Raw genomic sequence first — 27,896 nt, 5'->3', positions numbered from 1 at the left:
GTTACGCGAGAGGTACACGGTGTACAAGAAGATGCGGGCACCTGAAAAAGGCCGCGGCGACATGCCGAAGCACTGGCGACAAGACAGACGCGTCCGCTGCGGGCAGCCGCGTCCCCCCCCCTGCCACCTTAGCGTGCGCGCGATATCGCTGTTCCACGGAACACACATGTACTCGCACGCGCCTATTAGTGAGAGGAAAGAAGCAGCCGTCATACCGGAGTTTCAGCGGTACTATCCGTACAGAGCCTTGCGCATTGAGCCAGAGGCCGCTGCCCACTGCTGAGCGGCGGCCGTCAGCGCCTGCGCAAGCAACGGGCAACGGCCGGTGTGGTGCACGCTAAGAATCCGTTCCGCCTCGTCCACAACCACTGTGATCAGGCCGTCCGCAACATGCTCCTCGATGGCCGTGGTGTCTGCCACGAGCCGCACTTGCGCGCCAGCCAAGAACCCGAAGGTGCACGCCACCGGCATGCAGGACAGCTGCACCTGGCGTCCCTCGATAACGTCGCCATTCGGCAGTCGAATCCGCGGCAGGTGCAGTTTATGGAGCGCCGCGAGGGCTGCGTGGAGACTGCCGGCGCGCAGCCCGCCGTCAACGCTCAAGAGAAGGACGCTCACCTTCAGCACCCAGCACGCTTCGCCCGCGTAAATGCTCAGCTGGCTTAAATCAAAGCAGCCGTCCAGCACGGTGCCGATGTAGCCCTCCAGCTGCCGTAGCGGCAGATCGGCGTTGCCGCTCGCAATCATGTACTGAAAGGAGCGGTAGTTGGTGCTTGTTGCACCGCCACTCAAGTGCTCGACAAACGGTGCCTCGACATGCACATTGAGACGGCCGGCCGCTGGCTGCTCGGGGCGAGGAGGACCCAGCAGCCCCTGCACAGTGCACTGAATGCACGTCCCGTACGCGTCCGTGTACATGACCGCGGCAAGGCTTTTGCCATCCAACACGGTATAGGTGCTGGTCATGTTGCTGCTTGCGGAGCTTTGCGGGCTTCCGTCCCCCGCACCAGCCACTGTAGCGCCGCCAACGCGCTCCTCGCGTACAATGGCGGGTAGGCGGCATTCGTCGAAGGCGCGCTTGTCGATCCGCTCACCTCTTGCGAGCAGGAGGGACGCATGCGCGCTGTAGGCCTTCAGCTCGACCGAGCCGGTGTTGGGTGCAAGAGACATCCTTGCGCACCGCTGCAGAGCGGTCGTAGATGCACAAAAAAGAATCCCGGGGAAGCAAAAGAGGGACTGCGTGCGACGCACTGTGAGGGAGGAGGACGAAAAAAAAAGGAAGGAAGGAAGGAAAGAGCACGGCGATGCACAAAAACGGCACGGAAAGAGTTTGAGTCGGGAGTTGCGAAGGGGTGGAAAGGCAACATCATGTTTTGTTTGTTTGTTTGTGTTTCCGGATCCGATCCGTGGTGCTCTTTTTTTTTTTTTTGGGGGGGGGGGGGGGGGGGCACGGCGCATGAATCACGCTTGCCTCCACACCCCTCCCAGACTGCTTGCATAATGCCCGTCGCCACCGCTCCGCATACATGAGGTGAGAAGAAGAGGGCAACGCAGCAGAGCCGCACGCCAAAAGCGTGGCCTGTCCATGTGTGAGGTTTGCGTGGTGTGCACGCGAAGTTGCCAATAGACATCGTCGCTCCGTCGCAACTGATCAAAAACCGTGAGAAGCGAGAGGGAGAGAGAGCGGGCACGTCTGTAGTGTGCGCGCTTCCGCTTCTTCGGTGCTTGCTGCCTCACGTTCGCTCAGCTGGACTACGAAACCAACAGCACAAGTGAACATATATATGAAGTAACAGGGGAAGTACGAAGAGCAGTGACACACGCACGTGAGAACACATCAACGCGTACAATCTCGCCCACGCTTCGATTCCGACCTGCACATCCGAGCATATACCGTTGCGCCGACACACAGACACATATACACAATACATGCACAGCTACACACGCATCTACTAAGGGAGAATGGAAAAGGGGGGAGATGGAACAAGACGCGCGACGACAGAAAAACAAAGGAAGCCCCGTTTTCTACGCTGATGTTCGTGTGTGTTGGAATACGTGACGGAAAAACATGAACATACATGTGAGCATGCACGCACGTGCAGGCGCACGCACACGCGCGCACACACGCGGAAAACCGCATGCGCTGTGCGGACGTGTCTCGTCTGCCTGCTAGCGGAGGTGATGCTCTGCACCTTGTACAAAGAGAGGCATCGGTGAGGGTCAGTGGCACGTGCGAGTGTGAAGGAATGCATGCACGCGTGTTATGCCACGAGACAACGCACGCAGGACATTGCAAAACAGGAGAAAGAGAGAGGGGAGGGGCAGAGAGAGTGAAGATCCTGGTGAGTGCAAGGGAGGTCCGAATAGGAAGATGGGCAGCACGTGGGGGTGGGAGAGGGCAGGTAAGACAAAGATAGGAGGCCGCGGAGGGGACGCAGACGAAAACGTGCACACACACACACACACGCACACGCACACACAGAGAGAGAGAGAGAGACATACATTTAAATGTATACATATACCTATGTGGGTGCGTGTGTGTGTATGTGAGTGTACACATGCGCACACACTGTAAGAGAAAAGCACACCTACGCAAGGCACATGCACGCATGCACGTGCATAAGCTCCGGCCACATAGCGGCAAAAGATGAGCGCGCGCGGGAGTCTGACGACGACAACGCAAAACAAAAAATACAAAACAAAAAAAGGGCGCGGAGAAGGAAAGCAGAGAAAATGAAAAGTGCGGCTGCGGGCGCTGGCGCATCCCATATGCAGCTCGCCCATGCAGACGCGTTAGCAAGAAATGGAGTCGCTCGTATTCCTTCCGGCGGTGGACTTGCGATTCTCGCCCACGGTGTCCAGAGCCAGCAAGAGGGCGCAGAGAGACACGTACGGGCAACCACACGTGAACACCAATGCCGGTACGCGTCCGCATGCATGACGAAGAATACGCGCACAAGCAAACACACATACCCAACACGTCCGCTGGCGTTCATCGTCCTTGAAGCACAACAAGAGCGAACAAGATGAGCAAGATGCTCCCAGAGACGCTCACAAACGTAACGGGAAGTGAGAGAACGAACCCGTCTGGACTCGGCGCCAGATCGCAAGCTCAGATAAGGAGAGAGAGAGAGAGAGCAGCGGGGCAAAAGTGAACGCAGCAACTACCATCCATGCGCCTGGGACACACACACACACACACACACACACACACCTCCCACTGCACCATGCTCGCTGCTCTGGCCCTTTCTTTTTCTGGCTTCTCCCAACATGCCCTTTCACCTCATCCCTACTTCTACCTCCCCCACTCTTGAGCACACACGCGTTACAGCTTGTGCCCGCACTCCGTGCAAAACTTCTGATCGGGTTCAGATTTTTTGCAGCCGCAGCCCCCGCAAAACTTCGCTTTACCCGTCGCAGCGCTCTCGACAGCCGGCGCTGCCGGTGTCGGCTTCGCGAGCCTTGGGGTTGCTGCACCGGTGCTCGGCCGCGCCGGCAGCGCCCCGCCCTTTCGCGCCGTCAAAGGCTTGCTTCGATCGATACAGCAATCCTCGTGCTTCTGCACCCGCCCCGGCAGAAATTTGCGCCCGCAGTACGTGCACGGCACGAGATCCGCCTCCGTCGACTGCCGCTGCACATTCAACCGCGACGGCACGTTCTTGAAATGGGATACGTTGTTCAGCCGAATCTTTTTAGCGCTGTTGTGCTCCCCCTCCGCGCCACCGTCAAGGCCGCCTCGCACGGCGAAGTCATGCTCAGTAGCGGGGTTGTAGTGCACGTCCGCCCCAAAGGCGCCCTCGGCTTGTTTCTCCTCTGTCACCCCAGGCGCGTCAGCGGCGCGCACGGTGCTAGGCATGCCGTGCCCGTGCGGTTGACTGCCAGCCGCGCTATCTCGCCAAGTGCTCTGTGAAAGGGGCACGTTGCCGGCGCCGTTGCTGTTGCTGCCGTTCGCGTGCGCATTTGTGGCCGGGGGCGAGGAGGTGGGCGACGGCGCCACGCTCGGCTCCATCAAAGCCGGCCGGTTCGGCGCCGAGGAGCCAAGCATGTCCGGGTCGGCACCCGTCATTGCCACGAAGGAGAGGCGCTGCTCGGTGTCGGCACGTGGCGATGGCGGATTCGTGTCCTCCACATCCACCTCAACCACCACCTCAATTACGTCGCGGCTCGGTGCCTTGGGAACTGCGGCTGCACCGTTCGGGGCGTTAACAGCGAGGACGCGTGTGTTCGACTCGCTCCCGGCGCGGTCCAGATTGCGCGACGACCACGCGTTCGTGGGCGGCATCTGGTCCCCCGCGTTCTCCTCGTTCGGGAGGGCGTAGCTCGGCATGGTGTGGTGTGACGGCTTGCGAGAGGGCTCGGCCCCAGGGGGCACGTCACCCGCGCCGGCGTTTGTGGGCACCTTGTACGCACCTGTCGCGCGAATGCGTCTGTCCTTCGCCGAGGCGGGGGAGGCGCTTGTAGTCGCCGCCGACGGCGTGGCCACGGGAGGAGCAACACGGGAGGCGGCTGTTGGGACCGGCTTTGCCGTTTTTCCAGGCTTGCAGCTCTTCATGTGAACCTGCAGACGGTCTGGTAAGAACGTGCGGCCGCAGTTAGGGCAGGGCGAGAGCGCCGTGTCGTTGAATGCTTCCATCTGCAATTTGTTGTAGAGCTCCACGTCACTCAAAGGTGCCTGCCTCCCAAATCCACCGCCACCAATGCGGCCGGCACAGGAGTAGCCGCCTCCTGTGGCGAGCCTACCAGCGGGCTCCGCGTTCGCTGTGCGCACCTTCATCATTTTCTCGTGCTCCTTCGGGCTCAGCGGCTTCGGGCCGCGAATAGCCGGGTCACCGCGCTCCCAGACGATCAGTCGCTTCAGGTAACACTGGGGTCGATGAATGTCAATGCTGGCGGTGCCGAACTGCCGCCCGCACAGGTAGCAGATAATGAAATTGGGCGCCTGTCCAACGCTGCGGCGCTGCCCCTTCGTCTTTGGCTTTCCACCCAGCGCGGGACCGGACATGCTCTCCTCAACCTGACGGTACTTGCGCTCGTTCTCCAGCAATTGCTGCAGCCCGCGCGTCACAATCAGATCTCTGCCGTCCGCCTTTCTAGTGTCGGTGCATGCCAGATGTGTGGCGGAGCGTAGTGTGGTATTCGGTGATCCGCCCGTGCGCTGCACAGCAACGCTGTTGCTGCTGAGCCCACCGGGCGCAGCGGACCGCCGTGTCGTGTTCATCGCAAGCGTGCACGGCGCTATTTGGGGTTTCTACTAGGCTGGATGCGGGAAAAGGAGGGTAATCTTTGATACCTGTTGCTACCCCCCCCGCCCCGCGGATCGCCTACGATCTTGCTGTGTAGGGTGAGTTTGAGTAAGAAGAGTGTCGTCGGCGTGCAGCAGTGCGTTTGGAAACCTTGCGCTTCTGCGACCCCCAGGCGTGTGTCCCTGAGGAGCGCTTGTGTCGGTACTCAGAGTGGAGCGAGTAATGTCCAGTGCACTCGGACGCCGAATGGCCGCGTGCTGTCCTGCTCAGTGGAAGGAGGTGTATGCTCTGCAAGATGATGAGCCCCCTCCCCGCCCCGCACACATATAAAGAGGATTGTAGGTGTGTAGCGCACGCAGAAGGAGTCAGGTGACGAGCATATGCGGAGAAAAGGCAGAGTGGGAGATGACAGACGGCAGGAGAGGAAGCGAGCAGAGTTGCGGCCGACTGTTCGCACTCGTCCGCTGAAAAAGAGAGCCGGCACCTCTTGAAAAGGGGGAAAGGGCGGCCCTATATGCGTGTTTTTGTGTGCGTGCACACTCATCCACATGCATATATGCGAGTATGCGCATGTCCATCAGCTGCCGTGGCAGTGCCCCTCGAACAACTGCTTGCATCACCACAGAGAGAGCGAAACGGCAAACTATCGTGTTTATGTTGTTTTCTTTTCCACACCTGCCCCTCGCCCGATGGCGTCCACTCCGAAAAGGACACGGGCCGTTGAGGCCCTGCTGGCGCCGGTGTCAGAGAAGGAGAGATGCAGTGTAGAGCTGCTGCACTGGTCCCGTTGGGGGCGGCGCTCTGCGACGTATGCATGCAAAGTCCCCCTCGCTTCACGCGCGCCACGTCCCTTCTTTGCCCGTCTCGTCGTTCGTTTCGGCTCGCAATTGCAGAGGCGAGGCACAAGCCCAGACACATTCGTCAGCGCGCGCACCCAACAGCAAGCGCAAGAGAGAGAGAGAGAGATAGTCAAGAAAGATCCACTCGCTTCAGCGTAAGACACGCTCACATTACAACAACGCACCGTCGTAACCGCTTGTGAACGGCACAGCAGCGCACCTACGCACACACTATCAGAGGATGGCTAATTGATGGCGAAGTGACGAGAATGTGCAGTCGGCACTCACTCACACACACAAACGAATACACAAGATGACCACAGAAAAAGATTGAAGGCGCTTTATATATATATATATATATGTGTGTGTGTGTGTGTGTGTGTGTGTACGTGTTAACTTTCCCCTCTGCTGCCGCTGGGAACGGTCGCGCTAACTGGCCTGTCCACTGCCCTTCGCGTCCACTTGCGTCTTCACCTCTTCCATGGGCGGCTTGACGAAAGAGGAAGGGAGAGGTGAAAAGCAGAGCGCCGACTTTGCTGCGATAGCTGTGCAGCTGTGTCGATGAGTCTGCGAGTGGGTTCATCGTACCAGGAGTGCTGACGGATGCCTGGCATGGAGGGAAAGCGAGACCGCGCCTCCGCTGGCCCCTGCGCCGCTCGCTCCATGTGGCTCGCGAGCATTCGTCGGTACCTTTGCAGGTGGGAAAGTGGCAGATGTGCAGCACAGGGAGCGTGTGCGTGCGCGTATACGTGTGTGCCCCGTTCCTTCGTTCGCTCATCGGCGAGTTACAAGCACTACCGCTGCCGCCTATTTCTTTTTCTTCTGGAGATGTTTCGGCACGTACGAGGCGGCGCCGCCCATGTGAATCATCTCAATCTCGATCTCCTCAAACACATGAGGGCGGAGGTGCTTCGGGAGTTCGTCGAAGGATGCGAGAATGGTCTGCCTAGGTGCGCTCTTCGCCGCACTTGGGGTGGCCGTTGCGCCTGCACCTGCGGTGCTTCCACAGCTCTTGGCAAGGGCGTACGTGAACCGAATCGACGGTGTGTGGAGGAAGCGGCGCGACGCACGGTACATTCTCGTGTGCTTGACTCTGCGTGGAGGATAGGATAGTGCACAAATACACAGGTCTCTGACCAGGGAGTGCCCAAGGAAAAGAAGAATTGCGTATACGACTTTGTTTGTCGGCGTAGGCGTTCTGGTGCAAGTTGCATCAACGTACAGCGCTGCACATTCGCTCGCTCGATAGAGCGGTGCGATGGGTAGCGTGAGTCGCAGGAAGGGTGAAACCGTGAGAATCAAGGGCGTCCAGCAAAAGGAGAGATGGAGAGAGCGGAGCGAAACGAGGTGTGCGTGTGTGTGTGTGTGTGTGTGTGAGGGGGGGGGAGGAATTCATAGCAGAAGCATCTTACCTCGTAACACCCATTTGCCCAGCTGCAGAGAAGGGCGAGGGCGAGCGATGCAGCCACGCTTAGCGGCCCATGAAGATGGGCTCGTCCTCCTACGGCTTGTGTTTCGTGTCGGCGACCCGTGCTGCACCCGCTTTGGGACTGCCAGTGGCGGCAAAGTGCAACTGACGCGTTTTCTGTTGTGTTGGCCGTATCGCCGTGCCGCTCTCGACGCGGACGGAGTGTGTGAAGACATGCGCGCGCGCGTACAAAGAAGGGGGAGTTGGGCAGTGCGATGGGCACGCCCATGACAACACGCAAGGCACGAGCCGTTACTGCTTCTACCCGTGCCGGTGACGGTCCTTCTTCTCTCGACAAAGCAGACGCGTGGCGAAGCAGTGTGGCAACGGTTCTTCGGTTGTTTCCTCACACATGCACGGACACACATGCGTACGCCACAAACGACGAGGCGAGCGGATCAACGTCCACGATGCCGGTGTCGACAGAGACCGATTGACCGACGCGCTGCGCGTGCTGGAGTGTCGCGGCAACCTGCGCGCCGAGTGCCGCCGCTTTCATGGTGGAAGTGCACTCGTACAAGCACAAGCGCGCTGGCTGTGTATGGACTGAGCCCAGAACTTGCTTCACGAACGCCGTCGTCACAGCTGTAGCGGCCCCGTCGCCCTCTCGCACGGACACGAGCACGCGACGAGGCGCCGACAATTCAGAAAATGATGTCGGTGGCAACGGTGCACCACACGAGGCAAAATGACCGGCCTGCTCCGACTTCCCGCTGAGAGCGACTACGCGCTCCGCCTCTCCCGCGAGTGCCACGACTGCACCGTCCAGAATCGTCTGCCCGGCCGCTGCGCCAACATCTGCCTCCGCGGCTGCAAACAAGTGCGCAGAGAGACGAGGGGCGCACACCTCGACGCTCCCTGGCCGACGCGGCGTGTCGCTCTCGGTGACCGCAGATGTCGCCCTGGTGGGCAAGATCGTGCCCTCAAGGAGGACGCTGAGGAGCACGGAGCAGCAGGCGTCGAGCGCGCCGGGGTGGCGCCAGAAAGTCGGAACCCACGGAAGCCGCTGTGAGCAGGCGCTGGCGAATGCGCGCTCGGCTTTGCCAGCGGCGGCGCCGATGTCTAGTGCAGGGGACGACGCTGTGCGATGCTCCGAGCTGGGCCTCGACTGAGGACGGCGGCGGCACGCCTTACCAAACCATGGAAGAGGCACAGCGCATAACGCCGCGTGATAGGGAGGGAGGTTCATCGACAACTCCTTGCGCAGCGGCTGGCACCAGCAGCGAACTGTCTGCGTCACTTGACCGCGCACCAGCTTGCGCGCTTCCGTCCCACCCTTGACAAGGTCACACCCGTTCTGCCAATCCTCGCACCGCACATCCGCCGGTAAGGCATCGCGACTGAGAGTTGGGTAGAGTCGATGAAGAGCGGTCTCTGCGGCAGCTGTCCCCCGTGCCTCGCCGCATGTGCTCTGCACCCACACAAGCACCTCGACCTCATTGATTAGCGGCGCCGCCGCGGTGACAACCTCCACCAGCTGCCGCTCCTCAGTGGAGAGGAGGTCGGCGGGGTGGGACGGGCTGCACAAAGGGCTCTGCATGCCAAGCACGTCCGTGTTGCGCTCCACCACAAGAATCACCTGCAGCGATGTAGTCGTCTCTGAGTGCGGCGCCCATGTGAACGGCTGAGAAATGAAGACGCCAAGAAGCCGCGCCTGGGTGGAGGTGGGGAGCTGCGTGGCCCACCGCTGGAGAGCGGGGACCAGCCGCTTCTGCTCCAGCGACTCCAGCAGGCACTCCTGTGTAAGGTCGAGTGCCTCTGGAGAGAGCTCCGCGACGCCGCCTGAAGCAGCGGCCGGTGACGCCGGCTCTCTGCGGCATACATGAGCAGCAACAGACAAGGGACGCGACAGGCCCTCTCGCTCAATGCACACCACCGCCGTCGCAGCAGCGGGTGTGCCACAGGCGGGCGCTGCGGAGCCTGCGAGACGGCTGCGCGACGACGCCGGTGAGTCAGTCCACTCCAGTGGCACAAAGAACAGCTGAAGGCCCAGGAGTCGGTTCGGTGTCACCTGTATCGCGAAAGGCTCCAGAAACGAACAGCAGCGCATGGCATCGTCGTGGGTGCGGGTCAGGGTTGTAGCTCCGTCCGCGATGGCGGACGACGCCCACATGTTTCGCGCCGCACTCTCAAGAGACGTGCGCCAGCAGGTGTGCTTTGCCGCAGCGCTCTCGCCGCTGTTTCCGACCGCCATCCACGGACATCGCTGACACGCGTTTGCAGCAGCCAGTCCGCAAGGCAGCGCTGCCAGCCCCGCGTCGGCTGCATGCCGTGGAACCTGCTTGCCGCTCCTCATCAGCACCGTGTACTCGGTGGAAGCCGGAAGCTGCCTGCACTTGTGAATCCACTCGACAACAGAGGCGCGCGTGCGCAGCACCGTGCCCGGCACGATTCCAGGGATCACCACACGACGACGCGGGCTTGCAGGCAAAGACAAGGACGGTTTCTGCCGGCGACGCCCCACGAGCAGACATGCGCATCCCGACGGCTCCATCCTTTCTGCGATTACGTACGCGCTCTGCTTGAGTGACGGGGACGCCGTCGGCGAGGAGGCGGTGGCATCGCCGTCCACAATGGGCGAAGCTGCGCTCCTGCGGGATTGTGCGACGCAGTGGCCTGCGGCGGCACGCGCACTTTTACGCAGGAGTTTACGTTTTATCCACTCTAGCTTCATGCAAGCCGTCTCGCAGATGACGTGCAAGCCGGGTACCGATGCGGTGCATCTCCGATGTCCGCGCCCGCAGTCGCATCGTTTGAAGAACGAAGAAGAGGGCAGAGAAGAGGGAGACGTGATGGATGCGGGCAATCAAGTAAACTGAGCAAGCGGAAGGTGGTCGTGCCCAGCGCAAGAGCAAAACGTGTTGGAATAACAAAGGAGAGGCGCGAAAGCCAAGTAGGAGGCGGAGCAGGATGCTGTGCGGCGTGTGTGGAAGCAGCTGCACATGTTAATGCGGTCCCGCTGTGCTAGCCACAGTGCCTCCGCCTTCGCCTAGTTCCTCTCACTTCGCGAGAGTGAGGCGTCGGCGACGATAAAATGTGGCGCACCACGATCACCGCCGAGCCAACCGATAAGACGCGTGGACCGTTAAGATGGTGAACGCACAGGCGATAGCGCTCCGCTTCGTCGATGCGGCCCTCACCCAACCCAGCCCAACCCCCCTCCCTCCCTTCATCCCCTTCCCCACTTTTCGTCGGTGCAGCAACCAACGGAGATTTCCCATCATGCAGCGGTGCCACCTGCTTTGTGTGCGTCGTTGTACAAGACGTATATCCTCCTCGCGTGATGAGGCGTGCGCGTGTGCGGGTCTGTGTGTTTCTCTCTCCCGTGTGTGCTAAGCGCCGAATGGAAGGACAAGCAGGCCCGTGCGCGCCGTTCGCTAAGCTCACGATGTGAGGCAGGGCACCCAATCGACCCAGCCTGACCATACAATCAAGACACACTTTCACACACACACACACACACACACATGCAAATACACGCGTGCACACAAGTATCCTGAGGGGCGCCACCGCCTCGGCATCCCTCATGGCCATCTATGAACAACAAGAACCGGAAACAAAAGAAAACATCATCTTGAGGTAATACCACGAGTACCGCTTCACATCGCTGTGCAAGAAGCACTAGAGCACACATGCATACGCGTGCGCTTCCTCGATCCGCTGCCGCCATCACAACTACTTTAAAGTGTGCGGGTGCGCAGCAGCCAGGGAAAGTAGGGAGAGAGAACGGCGTGCAGAATCCTCGCTGCGCCTAGTCGCTATCCGAAGACTCAAAGCTGTCGTCGCTGTACTCGGTAGCGCTCCTCCTGTCCGCCACCACCGGCTTCGGCGGCGCCCGCACAGAAAGCGTCGAGGCGGACGGGCAAGAAGATCTTCTGGTCACGGAGCTCCCAGGCGGCGACTTCTTGATGGAACCCCCGCTGCTGCGGCTTCGACCTGTGGTGCTGCTGTCGTCGCTGTCGCTGTCGCTGCTGCTACCGCTGCCGCTAGAGCCGTGCTTCGAGGCCTCCGAGTATTTGCTGAGGGGACTGGGTGCAGCCGCGCTGGGCGGCGCTCCTTGTGCCTCCGAGTCCTCTTCACGGGCCGCGATGGGCGAAACGCCATCCCCTTCGAGCCTACTCGTGTCCGCTGCTTCAGCGCCGAGTGCGTCCGTCGCGGCATCCGTGGCGGCGGCCAACGGGGAGGTGAGGATGCGCTTGATGGTGGCTCCATCAAGTCCCGCTTCCTTGAGAGACTGCAAGACGATCTTCTCCGCCTCCACGCGCACCTTGGATTGCTCGTTCAGGTGCACCGGCTCGGCGAACACCGGCGGCATTTCGGCGACCCTCTGCTTCATCTCTGCCAGCCGCTCCTTGGCTGCCTTTTCGCTCTCCCGCATGGCAGCACGCAGAGCCCGCACTTTCTCCGTGATCGCCCGCTCGTGCTCGGCGTGGTGGTCGACCAGGTACGCCGACAGCCGCTTCCGCACCTCGCGTTGTCGCTGCGCCACCGCCTTCCAGTACTGCTCATCACCTTCCGCCGTCACACTCTGCTCCTCGGACTGTTTGACATGGTGCGAGTAGATCGCCTGCGTCCGCAGGGCGTGAGCGCGGGTGCCGCGAGGAGCGCCGCTGCGCGGTGGCGCGAGTGCCGTCACGTTCCCAGCTGGCATCGACGGCGTGTCCGCTGCCTGCCGCTTCTTGCCGCCCGACGGCGATCCGTGGCGGCGCGGCGGCCCGAGTGCGGAGGTGCTGCGCGCCGGCCGACGCCCCACAGTTTTGTTGTCCCGCGCACTAGGTGTCAAGTCAAACGGCTGCGGCACCGTCGTCGGGTGCTGTAGCTTCTTCTGAGCAAGCGCCGCCCTGTTGTGCGCCCAGAGCGCTTCGAAATTCGGCACACCTGGCCGCACATTCGGCTTGAAGGTGAGCTGCGGATTATAGCGGCGCCACGATGCCTCCCTATCTTGCTGCGTGCTCTGCTTCGCTGCTTTCGAGCCCGCCGCAGCACCCGCTGTGGCTGAAGAGACTGGTGCCACGACAGCAGCAGTCGGTGCCGGCGAGGGCGCGGAGGCAGCTGGCGGCGGCGGCGGCCCGGCTGATGGAGGGGCCGGCACAGCGCTACCAGTAGGGAAAAAAGGGGGATGCGCCGTGGGAACCGCCATGGGAGCAATTGGCAGGGGCGGCAGCGCCACAGCACCTGAGGGCGGCTCAGGAACGGCAGCCGGAAGAGACGGCACCGGCGCCGGCACCGCCATTGCTGCGCCAGTGGGCGGCTGAGGTGTTGGCACACAAGGAGATGGAGGAGGGGGCACGGACGTGAGCGGAGACAAGCCACTGGCAGCCGCCGGTGGCGGTGGCACCGTGGAAGGCGACAGCGCGGCGGCCAGCGCTCCTGCCTCAGCGGTAGGGAATGGGGTTTGCTTAGAGGAAAGTACGGCCTGACCGACCCCGTAGCACGGCGCTGCCGCACCCACATTTGCTCCGTTTGCAGCCGCCAGTAAGGCGGCCATGTCGATGCCGCCTGGGCTAGCAGCGTCGTAGCAGCGAGCTGGCGAGGGGCTCGTTAGCAGCGGCATCACTTGGCGCACCTCCGCGTCCACCTCGGACTTGCGCACAGTCGCCAGAAACTTGATGCGCTCGCGCCGAAGCCGCTCGTGATCGCTTAGAGCAGGCCACAGCTTCATCCGTACCTCTAGAGGCACCTCACGAAGCGGTGCCCCGGTGCCCTTGCGCCGGCTTCTCGTGACGTCCGCGCTTCGGGCACGTCGCCGCAGCTCGTTCCGTGTGACGGGCTTCCCATCGGGCCCGTATACGACACCCATAAGCCCTTCCCGCGTGCTGCGCAAGGACTGTGCAGACAGTCGCACAAAGGCCGCGTCATCCTTGGCAATGCGGGCCCGCTCGCGCGACATCATCTCAATGGCAGCCTTGCGCTGGCACCACTCCTCGACCATCAGCTCATACTTGTTCATGAAGGTGGACGGTGGCACAGGGGTCGCCTTGTACGGATGCCGACGATGCTCCGTCGCAGCGGCATCTCGCGCTCGCTGGTCCGCCTCTGCGCGCTGCTCTCGGATGCGCGGCGGCTTGACAAGCTCGCGAGACTCGAACGCGAACGGCCTCACGTGCTTCATCATCTTTTCGCGGCGTTCCTTGTAGCCCTGGTAGCCGTTCACGGAGCTGAAGTACTGGTTCATGGCCTCCCGGGCGTATGTCTCGTACTTGCGCTTGAGGGACTCAAGCTCGCTGAGACGTTCTTGATAGCTCCAGTTAATGCGGGCAGCCCCTCCGGGGGTCGCCAGAGCTTGTGGGGAGCTCTTCCGTGAGTCCGCCTCGTCTTTGCGTTGCGGCGCTCCTCGTACGTCGCCACCGCTGCCACTACGCGTGGAGGCGGCGGCCCCTGCGGCAGCGGTGGCAGCACTGTTCGCCTCATGTGCAGTGAGCTCACGCACGCAGCGGTGTGTTTCCGCATATGTTTCAGTTCCGGGGGTGATGCTGAAGGCGTGACACGCTCCGCGAGGCGACCCGAGTGCGGTGTGGCCAAGCTGCTCCTCCAGTCGCTCCTGCTCTTTCCGCAGTTCGGCCAGCTGACTCGCGAGCACCTCCTCCATGGTGGTGTCTCGCAAATATCGCAGCTGGGGCCGTGGCTGCCTCGCTCCCCCCCCCGACGGTCTTCCACTAGTACGCACAATCCCTGCTGTGCCCTGTCTTTGGCAGGAGGGATCGGCTAGTCGAAGCGGCTGGCTGTCGCTGCCGTTGAGGCTTATATTTTGTATGTTTGCGTGGATGTATGGTCTTGCTGCATCCAGTGTGCCGCAAAACGAGTCTATGATGTTGGCAGAACTTAAGAGCGTGGCGAGGCAGCAGAGCGGGGAGAAGGTGCGGCGATGCGCTCCTGCGTCGCAAGCGAAAAAGGGAAATACGATGGGAAAAAGGCGCCCTGATGAGGGCGTCCTCTGCTGCGTCCCTCGCTAATGTGTGCTCGCCAGCGCACGCCACAAACGTGCGCTGATCCTGCCCACTTTACAAGTCTCTCCGTGCACACGCACGCGCGCACGGGCCACCATCTATACGTGCATGCCGACACCGCCGCGACGAAGCAGCAATTACAAAAAAAATGGTGTGAGCAAGAGCACAACGGCAAAGCAGTCCCCCAACCACCACCACCACCACCACCACCCGAGCAACGCAGCGAAAGAGAGAGAGAGAAGTCGAGGGAGATACGGAGCAAGCAAAAGAAGCAGGGAGAGACGGGGATGTGTGCGTGTCAGAGGCAGTGATGATGGGAAGACCCTCGTGTGCCAGCTTCGTGGAGCCACTCGGCTGCCTCTCTCCCGAAGGGTGAGTCGATAGAGGAAGACATGAGAAAAGTGGGCAGAGCCCTCACCGAAGCCTGCACCCACGCACTCCCTAAAAGCTTCTACGCATCGACAAACGGTGCACTCGCCAATCAAGGGGTGCGACTGCCCCGCGACAGTCACCACACAGCATGGTCGGCTCAGCTTTATCTTTCTTTTCTCTGACGTGAGACTCATCCAGTAAGTGGCCGCAGAGCTGGGGACGAAAGAAGCGAGGCCGAGGCAACACAAGAAGTCAGCGCGCACCCCCGAGCAGGCTGACAGATGGACTGGCACGCACGCAGACGGAGGCACACATACATGCATGCGTACGTGCCAAGGGAGGAAAGGGGAAGGGTCGAGGGCGGAAAAAAAAGGGCAAAGCGGCGAGCAGAGCACTGTGCACTTGCCCTACGAAGAGAACGACCGGTCCGGGAGAGGGGGAGAAGAGGTGGCCAGAGCACGCGTGTGTGCGAGCAGTCCAGCACAGCGATAAGACGGAGCAGTCGTGAAGCGAACGCAAAAACGGGGGTGGGCATAGACACAGTGCGAGAAAGCCTGCGCGGAATCCAGCATTCATGCGAGGACAGCAGCGCACACACCCAGAGACAGACACACATGTGCGCTTTGGGCACACACCGTGTCCTCCATCGTCGTGTCTACTCCCCTCCTCCTCCTCCTCCTCTATTCACGAGCCATCATGCAACGCGACCAAACGAAAAAAAAACTAGGCATGAGCGTATACATATATATATATACATATATATATATATATTTTATATGTACATGTGCCTAGATAGCGGCAGCAGCAGCAGTTGGGTGTTGGCACACACACATGGCCTCCACGACAGTAGGCACAAGAGAAGAGAAAGAAGAGTGCATTACAGCAGCTTTGCAAGGAGGCAGAAAAGGGTGGAAAATGGGGGCGCATACAGGAAGCCCGGTGGGCTGATTGAAGTACCGCCTCCCATCCTCCTCTTCCCTCGAACACCTCGCATGTCTACGCGACGTCGAGTAAGAACGGCGCAGGCGCTCATGATTGCAAGCAGTGGCGAAGCAAAACACGTAATAGGAGAGAGGGGGAGGAGGTCGAGGAGGTGCACGACCGCGCGCACCCGCGCATACACATGCACCCGCTGTCAGCACCAAGCACACCACGGATACACGGAACGCGAGCCCCGGCTTGCTGCCAGGAGGTGGCTAATGCGGGTGCTACAAAGCACATGGAGAGGGAGATGGCGACAGGACAGCGACACCACCACCTTAGGACTGGCCAAGCCCAGCGCCCCCCCCCTCCGTCGGCGTCTCTTCCGTGAATGCGTGAGTTTATGCATTGGCGTTTGCGCGCGGAAAAGAGAAGCGACGTTTCTCCAGCACAATTCGAATCTCCACCTCGCGACGATACCGAAAACCGGACCACACCACCACCGCCGCCCCCGCCTCCGCCAGGGCCACTCCAACCACCATGGCTGCCAACGACCCCTGCAGCAATACTGATGCGGTGACATCTGCCCACCCGATGCGCAGTGCCCGAGCAACGATGAGAGGAACAGCGGAGAGCACGGCACCCAGCACCATGCACGCGGAGCTGGAAGCGTGGTCGACGTAGAAGGACACGGCATGGTAGGCGTACCAGCACAAGAGGGAGCAGACGCCCCCACTAAGCAGCATTACCACATCAGGGAAAAACCGGTGGCACGGGAGAAGCATGGGGTCCAACAGCTGTGGTGCGCTGGCCGCCTCACCTCCGCCTGTGGTCTGGGCAACTGCACCAGCAAGTGCGGCACTGCTAGCTTCATCAGATGTCAGGGTCAAGTTTGCCGCGTACGTCCCGATGCCAAGCGCCACTGTGCACACCACCAGCGAGGTTGAGAGCAGGAACTGCTGGCTCATACGCTGGCTCATCTCACGCAACTGCCGCGTGAAGCACGCCCAGCACACGCCAGAGACGATCACGCTCAACCCCCATCCCAACAGCGAGAGAAGGGCTCCACCCAGCGAGGCGTGGTGGGTCGCCATCTCTTGCCATACACCGCCGAGCACCACCAGAGCCGCGCCGAGGCCAGCCGTCACACAGCCGAGGGCATCCTGGAGCGTCACACAATCACCGCCGTCACCGCGGTTGTGGTGCTCCGCGACGAGGTGGCACGCGAGCGAGATCACCATGACGACTGCAACGGTCAAGCTGATGAAGTGGCTTAGAGCGATGGCCGCTACCGATGCGCTAAAGAAAAGTACGCTGTAGGACCACAGCGTCGGTAGCCGCCGCCGCTGACCCGCGTCTTCGATGAAGCTCGGCTCCTCCTCGCTGTCTGGCTGCCTGCACAACAGGAGGTGCGCCGTCAGCGCGACGGCCCCCGTCCCTACAAAGAGGAAGAGCACAAACGCCACCGACGTGGCGCAATCCTTCAGCTCCGACTGATCCTCTTCCAGGTACGTGACGCTGGCGTACGACAGCCCAAAGAAGAAACTGAAGAGGACAAGGAGTGCGTAGGCGTACCACGGACGGCTGTACATGACCAGCAGGCGCATGTACTCCTCCTCTTGCCGCGCAACGTGAATGGACTCGATGACGTCGTCGGAGAAGTGCACACGGCGTGAGGGAGCGCTGGGGGCCGCCGACGTCGCCGCCTCGTCCTCCCCATGCTGACGCGCCTGCCCCTCTCCTCTCTCCGTTGGCGACAGCGCAAGGGAAGTTGCCGCATCGCTTGTGCGAAAAGCAGAGCCTGGTGTGCTGCATGGGGCGGGCGCGGCACCGCTGCGGCACTCCCGCAGCGACGCCATCCCACTCAGCAGCGGCGCGCCGTCGCCGTACACAGACACCTCCTCGTCGTCATCAGCTGAAGGACGTCGCTCTGCGGCTTCATGTTCGAGCATGGCAGCTCCGGCGCCGGCGCGACGGATGGAAGACGGAACACTGCCGGCAAAGGCTGTGGCAGCACCGTTGTGGCCAGCTAGTGTCCAGTGCAGCGCGTTGGCGCGACCTGGTGGCGGTGTGCCGCGGCGCGGCAACGACGTGAACGCACGGGCGAATGAGGGGGACGGCGATGTCGACTGAGGCGGCGGTAACAGCTGTATCGTTCCGGCGGGCATCCTCAATGGGTCGAAGTCTAGCTGGGTGCCGCGAAGCGTGCTGTGTCGCCGCCGGTAGTGCGCTGGCCATGGCGGCGACGGGAGAGGCTTGGGAACATTGTGGAGGCTATAGGCAGCCTCTGCGGTTGGCAACGGGGTCGCCGCGGAGGCGGTGGTGCCGGTGGCAGGAAAGGAGCTCAGCGGATTTTCTCCCGTTGTCTGGAGGGCGCTTCTCTGGAGGGAGCGGTTAGCACGAAAAGAGGGTGCTGAGCGGGCCTGGAACATCAGCCCTTGCGACACGACATCTGCTCTGCGAACGCCGAGCGCGCTGGAGAGGTCAGTCAAGTTGAGGCTGACGACTCCGTGATCCGCCGTGGCGAACGCGACAGCGCGCTCCTCGGTGTTGCGGTCAGCATTGCCCCCGGACATGGTAATGTCCGTGCTTGCCTCGCTGGCGCGGTTGCCTGGAGAAGAATGGAGGTTTTCCGTGGAGTTGCCGGATGAAGAGCGGCTGAGGCCCCCGCCGCCGCCTTCACGATTGCCGCCACTCATTCCTGTGCTACCCCCCCCCCTCAGGACGAGACAGAGAGACTAAGTGTGCAGACGGGGATCGAGTAGCGTCGCTCGCCTCCGCTGCTCCTCCCACGTACCTGTGGGTGTGCCTGATTCGTGTGCAGGTTTTGTTCGTGGTGGTGTCTGCGTGCAAGAAAGAGGAGAGAAGAGAGGCGCGGAGCTGTTGCAGTCGCCGCACGCCCCCTGTGTCGGTCTGTTTTGTTTTTTTCCGGCATGCGTACACCGATCTCGCGCCGCTGCCCCTTCCCTGGCGTTCTACTGATGAAGCACGTACGCGTTTTTCTACTCGCTCGCGAGTGCTAACTTTGGTGTCGTTGGGAGCCACTGAAAGCGGGACCCAAACGGTAAGAGGAGGGCAAAAATGAGCTCCTTCATGGCACGCGGGAGCACGGCAGCACGCGAACGGCGAGGGGGCCCCCGTGTGCAGCGGGCATTTCGTGCACACGCAGACGCCGACGCGCAACCCATAATTGAACGACATCAACGTAAAGAACGAGCGAGGACGATAAAAGTTGTGAAGGGGGAGGGAGAAGTGCCAGCAGAAGGCCGTGGCACAAACAGTCCACAGAACGAAGGCATCAACAGCATGAAAGCCAAGCGTGAGGCGCATGTGCGCCTCTCTCTGTCTCTCACATCCTCCCCCTCGTAGCACGGGTATCCCAGAGGAGTACACACACGCACACACACACACACACACACTCACACACACGGAGTCTGTGGAGGGGGCAGAAAGCCGCTTCGCCTCTGAAACGCGGGCACGCGTACTTGGGCATGCACGTCCTCGCGTAACCCACGGCAATAGTGAATGAGCGCAACCGAGGAATACAATGAAAAGGAAGTAGAATCACGTGTAGCAGTGGCGGCTGCATCAGGCCGTCGTCTACAGGTGGTGAGCGAGTAAAAGAAAGGGAGAGGCCCTCCTTCCGCCCGTCCTTCCCCCTCCGCGGGACACACCTTCAATGCAGATCCAACACATGCTTTGAGGCCAACACCTAAAGCATGGCCAAGAGTTCTATGGCCAAACTCTACAGCATCGTGTCCGGGTGCGTGCTGGTCATATCAGCTTCCAGCAAGTCATAAATGTACGCCATGTCCACTTCGTTGTGCGTGCCCACGGTCGCACTCACGGCGGCGCACAAGCTCGCGAGAGTCGCCGCGTTTTGCTGCCCCGATTGTGTCGCCTCCGATGTGTGTGGAATGTGTATGTTCAGTCGCTGCAGAAGCAACGTGAACGCCTGGGCAGCGCGGTAAACGCCATCAAGGCACTGATAATGCATGGATGGGATGTTGTACAAGGGACGTCGCAGTCCCGTGTCCGCGGCAGATGGGCGCGGGGACGTGGGCCATGCGCGGGGGATAGAGGATAGGGGGGCAGCCAAGCAGAAGTCGCAGTGTGACGCGGCGGCTGCTACGCGGGGCTCGTGCACGGCGTTCACGACGGCGGCAGCGTCGAGGTGCTCCGCCACGGACTGCGGCGACGTCTGCAGGAGGCGCAGCACCTCCAGATGACTCACCGCCGGTTGGCGGGTAACAGCGTCCGAGCACGGCAAGCCGCCCTGCGGCCCTACAGTCTCTCTCGCCTGAATGGCTGCAAGGCTCTCCAGCGCCGCGTCGTCCGTGAACAGCCAGCGGAAAGTGAGTGCGTGTGCGGGGTGCAACGTGTAATCCATGTCCAATACCTTCAACGCCTCCATCTGCGTTGCCGCGATCTCGCGCAGCACACCAACATCGGCGGAGGACGGCTGAGACAGCGATCCGGCGCCTTTGCCGGCGTTGGGGCCCTTCTCGGTGGGCTGAATGGAAAGAACGCGGAACAGCTCGGGCAGAACAATCGGCCACAGCGACGCCACGAGGGACTCCCGCACATTGCAGACCAGGACAACGCGGAACACGAACAGGGCGGCGCGCACAGGCTGCAGAAACACCTCCTTCTGCTGCAGCTGGGCGACGGTCGGGATGGCGGAAGACGAAAAGTGCTGAAAGGCGTACGTGAGCTGCTCGCGAAGAAGACGCACAAACTCCGCGTGGCGCGCCAACGGCACGCTCGGTGTGGCAGCCGATGCACCAAAACTGCAGCCTGTGGTCGCCGCAGCGCCAACCACGGCCGGTGGTGGCTCGCTGATGTGCATGGCGTACGTGTAGAAACCCAACGTCCGTAGCGACCGCTCCCACAGCAGTGCCTCCGTCTCGCGCGACATCATCATCGCCGACAGCCGTCCTGGCGACGGCACCATGCGCTCACATATGAGGCTGTGGATACCCTGATCCAGGCTGCCCCACTGACGGAGCAGCAGCGCCCACTCGTGCAGAGAGCTGCGACTGTAGCGAAAGAAGTGCTCGGAGAACAGCAGCGACACCGTGTCGCGCTGCGCGCGACGCTCGAACGCGAGATCTGGCGCGAAGCCGGCAACAAGTGCGCGCAAAACACGCAGGGACGCGCACACCAGTGGCGCACAGAGCACGATTTCCGCCTCCGCCTCAGAGGCGATACCGTGGCGCAGCACGGGGATGAGGACTCGCTGCAGCACATGCGTGGCCGCATCCACCACGCGGCCAGCGTTGTCGACCATGGCGAGCGACGATGGCAGAACCGAACGCAGTGTCTGGCAGAAGAGCTGCAGGGAGAGCAGCGAGCTGGTGCACTGTGCACTGGCGGGTTGAACACGGAAGCCCTCCAACAAGCGACACAGCGCGAAGGAGAAATGGCCATTGCGGTACACGCCAGACACAGTGGCTGGCGCCGCAGTGGTGGTGCCGGATGCCTTGGGCTGTCGCCGTCTTCCGCTTCCCCCTCCGACGCGGCGTGCCTTCCTCACCTTCATCCCGCCCTGCCCCTCGGCCCCTTCGTCCTTGGCGTACGCCACAACGCAGTACAGCAAGTGGAATAGGCAGCAGAAGGCAAGCGTGTCAGGTGAACACTGCGAGACGACATCCGCCAGAACCGCCAGCACCGCCTCTGCGTCTTTATCCGAAAGCCCGCCCTGCCGCTCTGCGCAGTGGCCCTCTACCACTTGATCCAGAAAAAACAGCCTCTCTGCCGCCGACGAGGGCCGCGGTGCGAGAGGCGCCAGCGCTGACGCTGCAGCGCCGCTGACGCTCGTGCCCGTGAAAGCAGGAGCTTGCTCAGGCTGAAGTGGCTCTGCGTGTGGTTCCCCCTTAATGGCGGTTCGCAGCAGCGGCGTAAGTACCGCCGTCACTTCACTGATGGATACTCCGATGTCCGCCAGCAGCAAACAAGCGGCCTTCTGCGCTTCGCGCTTCATTCTCCACGCAGCTACCCGCTCGTCCTCGCCGCTCGCGGTGACACCCGTGTCGCCGCCGCCCTTCCTTGGCGCCACCACATCAGACGCGCACTCCGTTTCGATGTGGCGCACCGCTTCGAGGCTCACGCGACGTTCTCGCTGCTGCTTGTCCTCGAACAGCCACCAGGTGGAACTCAAGGCGTACTGGGCACACCAGTCGTGCAGAAAAGCCGTCAGAAACCCGGGGCCAGCAGCGTGGTTCAACAAGCAGAGCAAGCGTCTGGCTTGCTCACGCAGGTGTGTCTCCGGCCCAGCCGACGGCAGCAGCTCTGCTGTAGCGGCCGTCGTCGTCCCCCAGCCAAGCGCCTCGTCTGTGTCTGTGTCGGCCGCCCACATAGCATACGCAGCACCCTGTTTTATCATGCCAGCTTCCGAGGCGGCGGCGTCACAGGCACGGATGCAGTGGGTCGCCGCAGTGATGAGCCGGGGCAGCGCACCACGTATCGGGGAGAGCACCGGGGAGCGGTCCCACAGCGTTGCCCTCTTTGCCTGTGCCACGGGATCCTCCTGCGTGAACGTGCTCGCGATCCAGCTCATCGACTCCTTTTTCCGCATGGCCAGCACGTAGTTCTCGTCATCGGCGACGCGCGCCAGGTCGCACAGGAACTGCGCAACGTCGACAAGCGTCGCATAGCAGATAGACTGCACAGATGCGTAGCTGCTCAAAGAGTGCACAGGCCGCGGCGCATCGTCCCCAGCGCGGGCGCCGGGTGGCAACTCGAGCGCACAGAGAAGTGCGTCGACCGCCATCTCCGCAGATGGCACGAGGTCGCGATAGAGGTATGGCATGATATCGCTGTAGAAATGCAGCCACAACGCCAACGTGTCTTCCTCCTCCCGTCGAGACCGCGAGGCGGCGGCGGCGTCGGTGTGAGTAGGGTCGACCTCACTGGCGGGACTTGCGGCTGCATCGCAATGACTCAGCACCCGCTCCACAACTTCGCCCATGGTGGCGTACAGCGACTTGTTCGACAGAATGGCGGGCGGTGCGCGTTGGAGGTCATCAAGAACTGCGGTGCCGCTGCTGCTGGGGGGCAAGCTGAAGGCAGGGGCGGCATCATCTGACGCAGAAGACGCGGGCGCTGCCGCCTCCGCAGCCGCTAGTGTGCTGTGACCCTTCTGTGCAGCTGGGTCGGTGGAGCACAGGCTGGCCTTGTCTGTGGCACGTCCGGACTGCCGGAACGCATGTGGTAGCCAGTGCCGCGATGCGACAGCGCCGTCGACCCCATTGGCCTGGCGTGATAGCGACTTGTGCCGAGCCGGGATGCCGCCCGCGTCGTCGAGGTAGAACACGACGCCGCGTATGTGGTCGAGTAGGACAGCTTGCACAGCGTGCAGATCTGCTTGCACGGCAAGCCGAAGCAGTGGCAGAAGTTGAGCCGCGGTAAATTGCCACGTGTTCACCGCGGTGCGGTGCGGCTGCATACGCGGGCCAGTTTGACTCACCTCCAAGAGCCGGTTCAAGCACGCCACGGCGTCAAGCAACGTAGAGCAGCGCCACTGCGGTGTGGCGGTCGACTCCTCCCTTGACAGCCACGACGTTGACGAGCGGCTTGCGCTTGGAGAATGCAGGCACGGTCGGCGGCGCAGCGAGTCGGGCTGGCGCATGTGTGCAGCGTGCCCTGAAAGGAGCGCGTGACGCGCGAGGCTCAGCAGCAGCAGCGCTGTGGCGGAAAAAAGAGTGTCTGTCGCCCCTCCGCACGCCAGCGCCGTCGCTGACGACGATGGTGACAATGACGGAGACGTCACCTCGACTTCATGGGACGGCGCAAACGACTGCTCCTCCAGCGCGCGCAGCAGCACACGCAGCGAGTTTGGGGTGGGTGTATCCATCGACTGTCGAACCCACTCCACCGCGGTGGGTAGCTGCAGGAGAGCAAACAAGTAGCGCACCAGCTCTGCTGCCTCTACACAGCGATACCCACGCGGCGCCACGCCGCCGTGGCCGACCGTGGTAGTGCCGCTGACGTGCTTGAACCACTTCGTTCTCGCTAGCGGTACAGGGCCTGTCATCTCTGCAGTCGGTGCTGCCGTGACGGAGGGCAGCAGCACCGTCAGCGGCACGGTGGACAGAGTCTGGCTGCCGGTGCTGTGCGGCGGGGATAAAGCGGCGGCGACTGCGTCCACCGTCCTCCCTCTTCGCTTCGACTCGACGCTCGTGGAACTGCTGCACGCCGACTCCGTCACCAGCGGGCACAGGAACGAGAAGTGCAGAGGCAGCAAGATGCTCGACGGATCGCGCACAATGGCATGGCTGATGTACGCACGCGCCGGCTGGCGCGTCGACTCTGCGATCACGCCACCGTGCACAAGAATGCCGCTAGGGACGCACAAGAGGCATTCAAGGGTTGTCAAGAGACCGAGAAACAGCACCCCGGGATCCTGGAGCTCAGCTAGTGTTTCCAGCAGCGGAGTGGAGCCGGATCGGCTTTGCCCGCGACGTTGGCGGGCTCGCAGGGCCGCCAGCTCCCGTTGCAGGCCGACAAGGCGGAGCACGGCGATGTCTGCTGGCGTCTCCAGCAGGAACGTGTCGAGGCACCGCGAGCACGCCGGCGAAAGAGCGATGAGCGCCAGCAGCGACGTTCGGCACATGTCCACCGCGTCGCCCGCCTCGTCTCCGCCGCCGGCGCAGCCTTCCCATAGGGTGCGGACGACCGGCGCGAGCAGGTAGGTGTTGGTGAACACCACGCCTTCTGCGACGCCACCCGCGGTCGGGCAGACCGGCTCCAGCGTGCTGTAGACCACCGCGGGCAGCAGACACCCACGCGCACGCAGCAGTGCGTCCAGGAGCAGCCGTACCGCGCGAGAGAAGAAGACATGAGCGCCTGCGGCAGCAGCCACGGTGGCGCCATCGCACATCGACTCAAGCCACAGCGTGGTCTGCTTTGCAAAGTCACGCTCTCGCGACCCGGCGCTGTTTTCCGGCGCGGAGTCTAGCAGGACACCAAAGACCGCCTGCTGCTGGCAGCGGAGGTGCAGCTGGGCAAGAAAGGACGTGAGGCGCAGCGTGATGCGGTGCATGCGAGCCAACAGCCCCTGCAGGTCTGACGCATGCTCCGGGAAGCAGAAGAGCGCAGCCGTGGCAGGTGCGCCACCCGCCGTGTCGTGTCCGCCCCCGCTGGCGTCGCTCTCGGATGTGTGAAGAGCGGCCATCGTCACGGCGGCAGTCGCGCTGCGGATGCGTCCAAGCAAGCACGCGTCTAAAGCGCTCACAAAGGCAGAAAAAAAGTCAACCCTCACCACCGACGGCGTCCCGGTCGCGCTCGCCGCGGTAAGGACGCTGGCCAGCATCAACTCCATCAGGCGCATGCGCTGCCCAAGCAAGCGGAGCAGCCCGTTAGCAGTGGACAGCAGCAGCTGGACCACCTGGCCTTGACACACTAGAGACTCCTTCGACGTCGTCGCACCACCTGTCGCGCCGCCGGCAGTGCGCATCTCCGCCTCCAGAGCTTTCAGCACTTCACTCAGAAGCTGCGCGACCTTCTCCAACCACCGCAGCGACGCCCGCACGTACTCCTGCGCCGGGGACGGCTGCTCGACAGCCGCGTCCACCAAGACGGACTCCAACGCCTTGGCCGTCATGCACAGGTTGTTCATCTGGGCGGCGATGGGCTTCTGTGCTCGAGTAGCCGCGACTGCCTGTAGGTGCGCAGACACGAAAGGTGCTGCGGGGGCAGCATCCTCGTCGCCTTCCTCGACACCTGACGCACAGAGGGGGTGTAGCACAGACCGCAGCAGCTCCTCGACATTCTGCACAGCGCATGTGTCGAGCTCGACAAACAAGCCCCACGGCAGGACACGCAAGAGTTCGCGAAGCTCTGCTATCCACATCTCCGCCGCAGCGGCCGCCGATTCGCCGCCCGACGCATCACCGACAACAGAGGACACCCCAGCGATAAGGCGGCTCAGCGAAGGAAGGAGAAGAGGCGCCACGTGCACGAGGAACGGCGCGCAGCCTGTCTCCATGGGCACCTCGGCGCCCTCATATGTTGCAGCGTCCCCTGCGACTGGACTCATCAGCAGCGCTCCATCACCTCCCTGTGTGGAGCGGCTGCGATAGCGGAAGAGCACCAGGAGCGCTCGCACCCACACCAAAGGCACGGATATGCCTACCGGTACATCCAGCAATGCTATCGCGTTGCTGCTTGCCTCGCGGGCACCCAACGCAGCCACAACCGATGACGCACTCGCCAGCCGCGACGCGGTCGCCGTTCTGATCGCCTGGGCAGCGCTGTGTTCCAGGGCAGAGAGCGCGGCTGACATGTACGGCGGCGCCTGCTCCGCAGGCGCGTCATCACCCACCTTTCCGACCCAGCGAGTCCACCAGTGCTCGACGACCATGTCGAACCCCCGTGCCATAACGCAAGAGGTGATATCCTGCACGTACGCTACGCACGAGGAAGAGGCACGGCTGTTGAGGGTGTTGCGGCGGTGCTCGCCGCCATCGGTGTCGGATGCGTCGTCGTCGTCCGTGCCCGGCCTCTCGTTGGCGCCGCCCCCGACGCCAGGGTCGACGGTGAGCCACTGAAAAATGCGCCGCGCTACACTCGACGTCCCGTACCGCGTGCCAAGCAGCTGCACAGCCGCCGCCACGAGGAGGGACTTCACCTCAAACGGAATGATGGCGCCATTGCCGCAGCACGGCGGCGGTGAAACGCCCACGGAGGCACTCGTGTGCTTGTTCGTGTTGCCGTCGAAGAACGCTGCCAAGGGAGTGTGTGTGAAATTCGCGGAGTCGCAGTCCACCGGTGTCAGTGGGCACACCGTAAGGAGAACGTCAAGGACCAAGCGATGGGTCTTTTCCTGCGTGTCCTGCAGGCAGTTGAGCAGGGCCGACGCCATCGTCGCAGCATCCCCACCAACCCAGTCCGGCAGTGCAGAGGTTGAAGTCGATGTAGTCGCCGACGCCGCAGCAGCATCTTCTGCAGCCCCCTCAGCGAGGCCGGCGGCAGAGCCGGATGTCAAGCCACCGCTCTGTGCTATGAAGGCCTTCATGACGTTGAGAGCAGGAGAACGCAGCGCTGAGGCGTCACGGATCAGCACCCACATGTGCGCTGCTAGCACCTGGCCACCCCGCAGCTCCGCCCATTCGCCTCGTTGACTCGGGGAGGAGAAGGACGGGGCAGGTGCGTCGCGAGCGAGGGCTGCCTGCACATATTCAAGCAGCCCCATGGCACCTCGGTATATGGAGCTTGTCTCCGACTCCTCCAAGCAGCTGAGAAGAGCCGTCACTAGGCCCTGCACGCACGCGCGCAGTACTGATCCGGGGAGACGCCGCACAACGCCACGGTCAAGGAGCTTGAGTACGTCTTCCTTCACCTGCACGGACGCCTGCGGCAGCAGTTCCAGCAGCCCCGGCAGCACGAAGGGCAGGTCCTTCGCCATCGGATACACGGGATTCGCGAGCTCGAGATAGCACTGCACCACCTCTAACGCCTTTCGCTGCACGCCAACAACGCTCAGCGGGCTGAGAGTTCGACCAAGCGCCTTCGCAAAGTGCAGCCCGTCTGGCAGCTCTACCGCACCAATGACGCCCTTATACTGCCTTAAACACGCCAGAAGCTGGCCAAGCAGGGAGGCTTGCGTGGCCCAGTCAGCCGAGAGCGTGCTGTCGATAGCGGAGAGGATCTTGTGCATGCCTCGCTCAAGCATCTTGTACTCGCGGTTTTCCTTCCACTTCGCAACGTCACTGGCGGACATGGCTCTTGAGGAGCCGACGTCTTGCAGGACTGGCTGGTCGGTGACGGGTGCGACACGAACCACAGCGGCAGTGGTGCTCCGCGGCGATGGCAGGGAAGAGGAAAAAGTATATGCCTGTTGCACGGATGAAGGGCCTTGCGAGGCGGGGGTGGAGTGGGAGTAGAATGAACACGCCTCTACAGCGCCGTGCTCTGGGTGATCGACTGCTGCATCAACCTCTGAAGGCTGCCCATCGGCATCCTCTGAGGGTGCGCCAGCGGTGGTGCTCGCCGTCGTTGCGTCCGTGGGCGAAGCCACACCTTGTGCGCTCCCAGAAGCTGCAGCATGAACACCGTTGGAGCTGACAGAGGCGACGGATGCGAACATCATGGAAGCAGCCGCCGG

The 27,896-nt window shown here is 62.3% G+C and overlaps 6 protein-coding genes across 6 annotated transcripts; all 6 read right to left on the bottom strand.

Moving 5' to 3' along the window:
• Positions 1-231: 231 nt before the first annotated feature.
• Positions 232-1,170, bottom strand: LMJF_32_3460 (putative exosome-associated protein 2; the record flags this gene model as incomplete). Its single annotated transcript, XM_001685620.1, has 1 exon — positions 232-1,170. One exon carries the CDS (start codon positions 1,168-1,170, stop codon positions 232-234), a length of 939 nt encoding a protein of 312 aa, XP_001685672.1.
• A 2,155-nt stretch (positions 1,171-3,325) lies between these two features.
• Positions 3,326-5,002, bottom strand: LMJF_32_3450 (conserved hypothetical protein; the record flags this gene model as incomplete). Its single annotated transcript, XM_001685619.1, has 1 exon — positions 3,326-5,002. The coding sequence occupies one exon, from the start codon at positions 5,000-5,002 to the stop codon at positions 3,326-3,328; it is 1,677 nt and encodes a 558-aa protein (XP_001685671.1).
• Positions 5,003-7,896: 2,894 nt separating this feature from the next.
• LMJF_32_3440 (conserved hypothetical protein) lies at positions 7,897-10,044 on the bottom strand (the record flags this gene model as incomplete). The annotated part of the gene is made up of 1 exon (XM_001685618.1): positions 7,897-10,044. The coding sequence occupies one exon, from the start codon at positions 10,042-10,044 to the stop codon at positions 7,897-7,899; it is 2,148 nt and encodes a 715-aa protein (XP_001685670.1).
• Positions 10,045-11,301: 1,257 nt separating this feature from the next.
• Positions 11,302-13,725, bottom strand: LMJF_32_3430 (conserved hypothetical protein; the record flags this gene model as incomplete). Its single annotated transcript, XM_001685617.1, has 1 exon — positions 11,302-13,725. The coding sequence occupies one exon, from the start codon at positions 13,723-13,725 to the stop codon at positions 11,302-11,304; it is 2,424 nt and encodes an 807-aa protein (XP_001685669.1).
• A 2,466-nt stretch (positions 13,726-16,191) lies between these two features.
• LMJF_32_3420 (conserved hypothetical protein) lies at positions 16,192-17,397 on the bottom strand (the record flags this gene model as incomplete). Its single annotated transcript, XM_001685616.1, has 1 exon — positions 16,192-17,397. The coding sequence occupies one exon, from the start codon at positions 17,395-17,397 to the stop codon at positions 16,192-16,194; it is 1,206 nt and encodes a 401-aa protein (XP_001685668.1).
• Positions 17,398-19,535: 2,138 nt separating this feature from the next.
• LMJF_32_3410 (conserved hypothetical protein) lies at positions 19,536-27,881 on the bottom strand (the record flags this gene model as incomplete). Its single annotated transcript, XM_001685615.1, has 1 exon — positions 19,536-27,881. One exon carries the CDS (start codon positions 27,879-27,881, stop codon positions 19,536-19,538), a length of 8,346 nt encoding a protein of 2,781 aa, XP_001685667.1.
• Between the last annotated feature and the right edge of the window lie 15 nt (positions 27,882-27,896).

Source organism: Leishmania major, chromosome 32 (assembly GCF_000002725.2).
Source record: "Leishmania major strain Friedlin complete genome, chromosome 32".
Taxonomy (NCBI): domain Eukaryota; phylum Euglenozoa; class Kinetoplastea; order Trypanosomatida; family Trypanosomatidae; genus Leishmania; species Leishmania major.
This window is presented reverse-complemented; position numbering and strand designations above follow the sequence as displayed.